The sequence below is a fragment of the Lottia gigantea genome (genome assembly GCF_000327385.1).
Source record: "Lottia gigantea unplaced genomic scaffold LOTGIsca_5, whole genome shotgun sequence".
In the NCBI taxonomy this organism is placed as follows: Eukaryota; Metazoa; Mollusca; class Gastropoda; family Lottiidae; genus Lottia; species Lottia gigantea.
The window spans coordinates 2,318,753-2,330,097 of NW_008709715.1; the positions used below are offsets into that span (position 1 = coordinate 2,318,753).

An 11,345-nucleotide genomic window follows, 5' to 3' on the forward strand; every position below is an offset into this window, starting at 1 on the left:
TAGTAATAGTAATATTTTTTTATACCCCCCCCCCCCCCCCCCCCCCCCCCCCCCCCCCGCCACTGCATTACTTGTGAGTTTATTGACATCAGAATATGAATATTTTACAGAAGTTTAGAAATTATATATTTAGAATTACCTATATAGGGACATCGCCTTTAGTCTAGAAATGTAGAAATATATAATGAGTTTGGTATTAAACTGTATTATTATCGCTGAAACATAAAAATAATACATATTATAGGCCTATAGTTCTGAAAGACACTTTAAAGGAATAGTATTGCTAGAGATTATCTCCACACAAAACAGATTAACGATTAACTATAATCCAGTGGTTCTTTTAAATATATTTTATTGATAATGAGATTTTATATTTCACTAAATGCAATTTACATGTCTTGCATAAAATACAGAAACATTTTCTCACCGAAAATAATTTAGAATCACAAATCACAGCAATAGGCTGGCTGAGTCGATAGCGATTAGAATTTGCTGAAGGATTTGGTGTCGTAAATCATCTTTCAATGCTTATAGAATCTAAATTTCCACGAATGGCGACTATCAGATCTGAAGTTTAAAGATCAGTTTATAAATCAAATTAACCGTTACGTGTCTAGAATGTTTCAGAACAACATGATTATTCTAATATTCTGAAAATTACTCAGTAATTGCAATGACAGGACAACATATGGCTTTTAGACTGCAGTAGACGCTGAAGATTATGGCTTACTTATGAGACATGCCATTTTGAATATAATATTTGAGCAATATTCGAGAACATAAAGACTGTTTGTCCATCTTCAATCGGCGACCATGACAATTATAATGTTGATATTCTAACTTGAATTGACGACTCTCTCCCAGAGTTGCAAACACTTTTCGGTAACACGACTTAAACAGGGAAACAGTAAGGAACAGCACTGAAGATTATCTCTACACAAAAGCAGATTAAAGATTAACGATAATCCAGTTGTTCTTTTAAATATACTTTATAAATAATAAGATTTCATATTTCACTAAATGCAATTAAAACGTCCCAAACATAATTTTCTTAAATTTTCCCAGGCGAATGCTCTGAATATATAGTTGGAGAAATAAAGCTCCATGTTATTTGTTAATTAAACTGACAGAAACCTAACTAAGAGTCAAACACAACAAGATAATTCACATAATATTAATACTAAATTAATGATATAATTAGAAAAAAATTATTGCATCGTAAAAAAAAATTCATTTAAAACTTGCGGGTACACTGTGTAGATTTGATTAGCAAAATGGACAAAACAATTTTATTCAACAGCACATACTGAGTCAATGATATTGATAACTAAAATTTGAGCAGTCTGTTTGTGGATAAGTTAGTCCAAAACTAATAATCTATTCTGACATATTTACCAGACCACAATGTTCCTGTCTTGGAATGTTGCATAATATATGTTAGACATCAAGTCTGAAGGTAGGTGTCAGATTCTGATTATTCAGACTGGGAACAGTGAGGAACAGAATTACTGGAGATTATCTCAATATAAAAACAGATTAAAGATTAGCGATAATCCAGATGTTCCAGATTTTATAAAGATTTTATGTGTCTCTAAATGCAATTAAAACTTCCTAAATTATATTTCCTTAACTTTCCCACGACGGAGAATATCTCTGCCCCCCCCCCCCCAAACCCCCCCCCCCCCCCCTCCTCGCCCTTCAAAATAAAGTAGGACAAAACAAAACAACCCAATTGCTTTTGAATCGGATGCTTATTTCAAGATACAATATGACCTTCAGGTCTGTTCATATTAAGAAATTTATAAGCTGGCACATAAAATCAATCCTGCATCGTTTTAACCATGGCATCTTACTTTTACAAGTCATCACGAGCGAACGTATAAGAGAAATCTTTAACCAAATTTCACATCGAGTGCTATCGTGGTAAAGGCAAAGCATATACCCAAAATTCCTGTGTCAATCTCCGACATTAGTTATGAAGGGCAACCGCAACAAGGAACAGTATTGGAGATTATTGCGATTAAAAACAGATTAAAGATTAACACAATCCAGTTGTTCTTTTACATATATTTTATAAATAATAAGATTTCACGTTTCATTAAATGCAATTAAAACGTCCCAAATATAATTTTCTTAAATTTTCCCACGACTTTCTCTGGATTTAATAAGCTGATTTGTGAATGAAATTCAACAAATGGGAAAAAGTCTCCATTTTCAGTCAATTTTCAAGGTATTGATTTATACGCATCTCATTAGATTTTATCAAAGGACGTTACGTCCAACTGATCTACAGAATGTTCGGAGATCGATTATTCATCTGGAAGGTATTTACTTCAAAATGGAATGCAGAAAATGATCCACAACCTTATAGAGATTTTTACCTTAATAATCTGAATGTTTCGAGAAGCAATAAAAGACGTTGAATTCAAAGAAAAAAAACATGTCGAAGCAATAATTAAATCAGGAACTGTTTTGAAGATTATCTCAATCTCTACACCAAACAGATTACAGATTAACGATAATCCAGTTGTTCTTTAAAATATATTCTATAAATAATAAGATTTAATATTTCACTAAATGCAATTTAAACGTCCCAAATTGAATTTCCCACGACAGAACCTTCCATTATTCCTTCCAAAATATCTAATCCCTTTTGGATTGAAACTGTGATATTTCAATTCTTCTCAAATATCTCGAACAACTGAAACCAAGTGTAAGATTCATACTCTACCAAAGATGATATTGTTATATTATAGAATAATTGTGATTTATGTTTTTTATTAATTGCAATTAAAAGTAATTAGAGACTCGTTATAATAAACAACTTTAAGTTTTAAATATTTTCAAATAGAGAAAGATACCACATTTGTTGTGAAGCCATTAGCGATATGAAAGTCATTCGTCACTGTAACCCAGTCTGTTTGTCACGTCCAAAAAGTAATCAAACTGACTGTGTCCACGGGGCATCTTTGGTCAGGTTGGATTAAGGCAAACGATGATTCCTAATCCATCTATTGTTAAACTGCTTTATTTTGTTAAGGATGATGTACCAAGGTTGTTATTTGTGAGCCATGGGCGTTACATTTCAAGAAATTAAATGATTATTTATCGCTTTCAGATCTATTAACAAGAAAAAGGATGCGAGTTCGATTCTTATCACTTTCAATTCATCTTCATTATCTACCATCATGTAATCGCTGATTGAAAACTTTTAATTGGTGAAGTCGCGTGCAAAATTAGACAAGATGATGTTGAGATAATTCTACACTTTACCTTATTCATCAGATGCAATCGAGATGTCTACAATCCCTGGGGGTACTGTCTCGATCCCGCCCTAACAAAATTGAAAGTTTTTACTGAAATATCGGTTGGTCCAAATCTGTCAATCTTGGTCCAGACAAACGACATATTTTGCATAACAAAACTTTTAAAGAAGGGTAAACAAACCGCTCAGATGTGGGGATAAGGCAGGTACCCCGGTGTTTACTTTCCTATTTATTGGTTAAATCCAGGTACAATAAAAATCAATCGATTCTCCTAATCGATTCTATTATAATGATTAAACGATTCTATTGTTTCACGGTGATTATTTCAACTTCTACCTACTTATAGTAAGTTGAGTGTCTGATTTAGGACGGAAAGGGTTAAATATCTGAACTCAAGGTCCCTTAATCCACGACCCCCGTCTCAATGATAACAGGTAGCTATTGTACAGAAATTAATGCCACTTAATGCAAGTAAAGGACAGGGGTGTATATAACCTGTTCTGTATCTCAACAAGGTCATAACACAACCATACCTGCTCTCATCAACCACTTGAGAAAGCAACAAGCAATAACATTAATGATACCAAGTTTTTACTCAGTATATAAAGGAAGATGAATGTATATTATGTGTTTAGTTGTATTTGGATGTTGATCGGTGAAGTTCTGACGAGGAATATCAATTTACAAGGATGGCCGACTATACCAGATAAATCCAACTTTATAGCACCAGATAACCAAAAATTACTGGCACCAGAAGAGGAAATATTGGAATTATTTTACAGCAGTGGAAGATCTGTGGTCGACTATCAGAAAGCGTCAACTGTTTTTATGGTGAAACTATTCAATGATTTACAACAGGGCAAGAGTGTAGCCAAGAGTTCGGGAAAATCCTGGGAGAAAGTAGACATCGCTCAATCTGACACTATTCGTAGTTTTTCATCCAAAGGTAGGCATATACTATTTATCATTTCCAGCTTACAAATTTAAAATTCATTATTGTACATCTTGAGAGTAACTTCTTACAGCATGTCTTAATTATTTAGCATATTTCATTTTCTTTTCTTCAAATTGTTTACTTTCTGTAAAAATTTATCCAGATTCCATTTCATTTTAATATTCATGATTTTCCATTTTATCATTTCAGCTGAAATATTGGAAGCAAGGAAGCCCCACAAACATTTATATTTTTCTATTCCTCACTTACCTAAGAATGAACGTCTTCGATCAGCAGAAATTCGATTTATACGCCATCCAGTGAAATCTAAGGCAGGAGTAAAATTAAGGTTTCAAGTGGAAGTTAAAAGAGGAGATTCTGTATTAAAGAAGTTGATAATAAGAGATATAACGAAAGCTGAAGATGAATACGAAATTATTGACGTTAGTCGGATAGTCAGTCCCTGGATAAATGGCTATCATGGAAATATCTCTATCCATATTAAAGTACCTAAGAAACTTAAATTATCCAGAAAACAAGGACCAAAATCTTTGATTGTGTTTTATCTGGAAGATGGTGAATTTTTATCAAATGTTTATAAATCCTATACTGACGAAATACAGACTGAACAAGTTAAACCAGATACAGTTCGATCTCGACAGAAACGACACAGGCAGAGTAGAAACAGGCGGAAATGGAACCGAGGTGGCAAAAGAAACAGCGGATGTCAACTCCACGATTTTGAAGTAGATTTCAATTCAATTGGATGGGGACAGTGGATTATTCACCCTAAAAAATTCAATGCTAGATTTTGTTACGGTGAATGTGCGTCACCAATTGATGTTAAATACAAACCAACAAACCATGCTATGTTACAAACATTAATGAGATCTAAACGAAAGAATTCCGCACCACCCGCCTGTTGTGTTCCAACCAAACTCAATCCTTTAAGTATGTTGTATTATGAATTTGATGAAATTGTTGTACGACATCACGAAGAAATGATAGCCTCAGAATGTGGTTGTAGATAAGGGAAAGTAAAAGACAACTAAACTAATAGTGCTTTAATTATTATTATGAAATCCAATGACTATAGGATAAATAAATAATGAACAATGCTGTGATATTTAATGGTGCATGACTCAGATAACTGTATTGTATGTATTTTATTCCTTTTATATTTCACTATTTATTGGTGCATTAAACTCATGTAATTAATTAATGTTATTTATTATAAACTTCAAGAGAAACCATCCTCTTACTCTTTGCTTTTTCATCAGTGGCGGAGCCAAAGGGGGAACAAAGGGGTCAGCCTCGCCCCCCTCCCCTCGCAGCACCGAAAGCAAGTTTTTAGGGCAAAAATCTCATAACTTGATTGGAAATTCGGGCAATCTCAGATATTTCGTCCCCCCCCCCATATTAGAAGGCTATGTCAAGGCCACTAAATTCTGCATTTTGAAATCTTCGACCCCCAACCCCGTTTATTATTGTTGTTGTAAGGATGAAAATTCTGTGGAGTTTTTCAAAAGAGGTAAATTATAGAAAGTCTTATGGTTTCTGTAAAATCCAGTAAAACAGCTCTTTCGATTTCCACTCTTGGAATTTCAAACAAGAACTTTTGAATTGACAACTTCTTGAGTTACAACTAAGTTACTGCAGTGCAAAACAAACAACAAAAGAACTATTTCTGTCAGTTGCATATAGACCATGAAAGTGGCGAAAACGCAGATTGATACCATGTGAGAGTGAGATGAGAATAGTATTCTCAAAAAAACACTGGCCGAGGTCATGAAGTAGGAAACAAAATGGGTGTTAAATGTTACACTACACACAAATTCAATCAAATTACTAATTAATAATTTTACAACATTTTTATTTAAAGCATAAGTAATATTAATACTATAATGATTTTGAATAAACATTGAATAAAAGATATCCTCATTTTCACTGCATATTTAATTTTATCAAACTCACAAAATAGTGATTTTTTTCAGATTCAGTTTTATAATAAATCTATATATTTGTACTATCTGTTACTTTGACAAGACATACCAATGGCTTTACATGTCCTTTTATTTGAGGAGAACTGGAGAACAGATTTGTGGGATAAAGCTGTGGAATATAATATTAAGCAAAGTGATTACAAGCACAAAAAAAAGAAAACGCATACTATAATGGAGCACAATCCAAATTTCACAATAGATTGTGAAAAACAAAATAAAATTTTTCTGCAAAAATACATTTGTCAAAATTATATATGTATTAATTATTGATATAATTTCTTTACAAACAGTTGAAATTGTTGTTTATTTATAAAGATTATGGGAATAAATAAATATATATATTGTATATCTTTCAATTTTTGTAACAATTATTGTATAATGCATCATTATAAGTGTAATTATTGTGTTTTATTATTATTGTAGATTGCACTCCTGCAGTTTTTAACATCTATAATATAAAATTATAAGTTGCTGACACCCTTCTAAACAGTGTGGAAAAAAAACAAACAATACATAAAAAAATAATAAATGAAATAAGAACCTTAATCATTAAAAACTTTTCTTTTTTTCTGTGAAAATTTCCTCACAAATATCAAAATACAATCAAAATTTTAATATCTTATCATGTTTGAAATATTCACAAAAAAAATAGTTTTCATTTTCTGAAATACTTCAGACCTAATTTATATGTACATCTTCTGTTTATCAAATGAAAATACCATATCATATACTCGATTACTTGGTGTTTATGTCAGATCAGTCTTCAAAGCTGTGTTCGTAATCTACATTGTTGTGTGATCGCAAAAAGCTACGTTCACATACCTGAGAATTTTACACAAGCTTTTCTCAAAATGCATATTACTATACATTTTATTGTCATATTGGGTTATGTCTTGGGTCTTGTTCTCAAAAATCAAAAGACTTAAAATTTTCTATTCATCTAATTGGTCAATTATAAATTTGAATTTCGTTCAAAGAACCATTTTGGTTAATGTATTTAGTTCAAACTGTCTTTTTTTAAGTTTTTGAGAACAAGGCCCAATAATTCTTTTGTATTTTCATTTAGGTAAATAATGAAAATGAGTCAACCTTATAACTAATAGTAACAGAAATAAATTCATCTTCATTCTCTTTTCTTTACTTCTGTTACTATGAATTATAAAGGTGACTTAACACTACTGAATTTTCCACTTTTTAACTAACATTTCTGTTGTTGTCAAAACATGAACCTTCCACCTATAGCTGGGAAAGGTAAAAAAAATTATGTTTTTTTTGCAGTAGGATTAGATGTTGTCAAGGTTGGAATTTTGTTTGACACTATACTTGATGGTTAAAAGATCCTTGCCAGATCATTGCCAGTCTGCATGTCATGTTCTGAAATACTGCCAAATAAACAGCCTTGACAACAACTGCAATCCTGAAAGTTCTGATGCTGCTGGTTAATTTAAGACATCATGGTGGGTGGATCAAGACGAGTCAGTTTTGAAATGTTACATCAGTGTATGATTGGTCATGATCTGAAAAATAATTTTAGTAAAATTTTCAAATGAAAGAACAAAATGTGACACCAAATTAATTCACATTTTGTCCTCATAGCTACTGAGATTGGTTGTAACAAGCTTAAAAATAATGATCGAGTTAAAACTCAATTTCTGGTGGCTATCGTTTGCTCCATGCATTATTAATTCTATAACCATGTATCTACTCAAAACAAAGAAATGGATCATCACACTTGGCCTGGCCTTTAAATTTTTGAAACAACCTTTCTTACAAGAATATTTGCTTATTGGATAATGGTTTAAAGTAAAGATCAATCAATGAGAAAGACAGTAAGAATACTTACCTAGTTATCAGTTTAATCTATCACTAAATCTCTTTGACCATAATCTAGAGGTCCACGTGGCTGTAAACCCTGAAATAATTTTCGTTTGAAATATTTTTTGATGCACACACAAAAGTCACCTTCTTACTACCCTTAAATGTCAAGTGGTTTCAAGATATCCTGTTTGTTTAGGATAATTTCATTGCAAAATCAGGATTTCATAGATCTGACAAATCCTAGATTCTAATTGAAATGAGCACATCTCATGCTGCTGAAATATATTTCAGATATAAATTCTCATCATCACATCTACAAGCTTAACTCCCCCATCACTTGAGGCTAAGAAATGGTGTGCACTATATTCACAATTATATGGTAAATAAATACTGTATAATTCACTGACTCAACTGTATCCTTACTATTGTATTGATGTTTTAGAAAAATAAATCTGAGATGGATAAAAGTTAAAATAAAATACCTGCATGTGATGATTACCATTCTCTGAAAATAAAATAGGAAAATATGAATCATCTTTCAGAATACTTTATTGAATTAGTTGTTCAGCCAGGAAAAATATTTTCTAAACAAGCTGTTAAGTTATCTATAGATTTTTCACAGTAAGACAAAACATTTTTCTGTTAACTATTGTAGAGAGCTAGTTTTTACAATGGTAAAATATTTTATTTACCTGTAATACAGCCACACACTTCACACACTGTTCTACCAGGGTAATTGATATAGGTACATCGACCACAGGTCCATGCTCCTGGCAAATGTTCTAAAGATGGGTTTTTGGGGTATCTTGATTTTACATTATTTGTCCTTGGAACTAAAAGAATAAACAAATATTTATATATTCTCCCTACTTTGTTCAATTGAAGAATAATATTCAATGGTATATGTCAAGTGTTTTTTCTTTCCAACATCAAAAACTTATAGGCTTACTTTACTCCTACTAATGTCATAGTTCAATTTTACCAATCAGTGATTTCCTCCTAATGCAATGGTTTGTGAAAAGAATTTTCTTTTTTTTTTTGGAATAAAGGCCTGATGGATCAAAGGTTATACATCAAGCATATATATGATAAATCATGCTACATGTATTCTGTGATAACATAAAAAAGTATAATATATACCTGCTTGTACATGAGGTGATATAGGATTAGGTAGATGTACAGACTCTCTCATTGGTGGTGTATTATTCTGAACCTGGCTGTATGTTCTATGAGCCCGGGCTGATTGTAATTGACCTCTTAAACTCTGATTCTAAAAAATCCAATTTTGATCAAGCTTTAATCACCTAGAAGCCTCTTAAAATTCTCACAGCTTTACACATCTTCATATTAAGACAACCTTTGCATCAATGACCAACCATGGACATGCTTAGTATGGGTATAAATATATTTATTACAAATATTATTTTCAAATTAAAACATTATACCATGTCAATATAGTTAATAACCATTAAAAATAAACCATAGGAAATCAAATCTGCTCTCATGATCTGTTAGTCTTCAAAGGGGTAACATTTCTATATATAAGGAGTACCCAGCATTATTCAAAGTCTCAGTTAACACTAAAACTGAGTAAATGATGGTTATGCAGAATAGACTATCTCTTTCTCTTTATTAATTGCAAATTGGCCCAAACTAGGCATCTAAGTCTATGTTATAAAGAGATTATCTACCTCTGCTTTCAATGTAGAGATATGAGTTTGATGATTTTCATTATCAGATTTAAGTCTTGTGTGTTCTAATTCTATATCTTGAAGCTAAAACAGATTGAACCAAAATATAAATGGAAGGGGTACTACAAAATTATGAATAGACCTGCAGTACTACAGCAAATATTATATTTATAAATATCAACACGACTTAAATTGAAGAAGAAAAAAATTCATGAGAAGTACATCAGATTCTGTGAAGATTGAAATATAGCCATTGTTTACTATCTTGAAATTTTCTGAATTCAGATGATATGAAAATAAAATCCAAGACAAATAATTTGCTATAGTGTTCAGAAATAAGTACACAAAGGACACATAGGAATAAAAAGATTATATAAATACCTGACGTTTCATTCTGTTAACCTGGGCTGTCAGACTCTGTTTCTCTGTCACTAATTGATTATTCTCTTCCTGTAGAACACTTCTAGCTGATTGAGCTGCAGCACGATCTAGTCTTTCTCTTTCAAAATCTTCAGTACAAATTGCTATCTGATAAATAAATAACCGAAAATTATTACACACACGCTTAGATTGCAGTATAAACATAAGATCTCTTTAAGTAAGTAAGTATCCAGAAATATATATTGGATGTAAACAACAATCATGCTCAACAGGCACCTCATAATATTATAGGGTCACATAATTGGTGTATTCTGATTCATGGAATCATCGGGACGTTCAATAAAACAAGTTGGAAAGCGTTTCCCCATGTGTCGATACAAATAGTAGGTGCAGACTGTACTAAAAATGGTGGAGAAGGAAAGTTATGAGAAAATTTTGAAAGTGACATATTCCACTTCCGTCCATTCTATTGAGTACAGAATTGAAACGGACGCAACGTGTTCAGAACTCTCCAATCGAGTGCTACCTTATTGTCAATGATTGGTTGAATCACATTTAAAGGATTTGAGAAATCAAAATCAATACAATATACAAACAATATATCTAATTATACAAAACTGATATGATAAGTATGCATTGTCCACTGCTATATTTCAAAATGTATTAAATGTGATATAAAGTGCACTGATCATTGTTTAGAGAGTTCAAGTAATACCTGTTGTTTTAAAACCGCTATAGAAGTATCTTTATTCTTCTTGTCATTTTCTCGTTCTTGTCCAGCATTCTACAATACATGTTATACTTAAAATTAAAGTTCATTTCCAATCAAAATAAACAAAAATCTTTTAATTGTTTATCATTAATCAATCTATTGTTTGCCTTCATTTTCTGTTCATTGCAGCAATTTTAACATACATAATAAGTGCAAATGTGCAAATTTGAGTTACAGTTGTAATCTAGATAATAACAAATTCTCTGTGTTAAAAGGACAGGTGCGCCATTCATCTGATCAATTGTACCTTAGTCTCAGAGATTTTTTGGCTAAGATAATCAGTAATAGTGTTCACAGCTTGTGTTTGAAGGTTAAACAGTTTCCTTATATAGGAAAGACATATATTTAGAAATAGGAAAATAAATTCCTTGTTTGAGATATTTTTGAAGGAATGATGCGATTTACGTACATTTCTGACCAAAATAACCCTCAAATATGGCTCAACTGTCCTTTTAAAATTTATACAGTGTTAATTAACAA

At 31.7% G+C, this 11,345-nt stretch overlaps 1 protein-coding gene across 1 annotated transcript; it reads left to right on the forward strand.

The window, feature by feature from the left end:
* Positions 1 to 4,946: 4,946 nt before the first annotated feature.
* LOTGIDRAFT_106360 (hypothetical protein) lies at positions 4,947 to 5,231 on the forward strand (the record flags this gene model as incomplete). The annotated part of the gene is made up of 1 exon (XM_009061872.1): positions 4,947 to 5,231. A coding segment is annotated over one exon (285 nt), but the record flags the coding sequence as incomplete, so codon positions are not given.
* Positions 5,232 to 11,345: the final 6,114 nt, after the last annotated feature.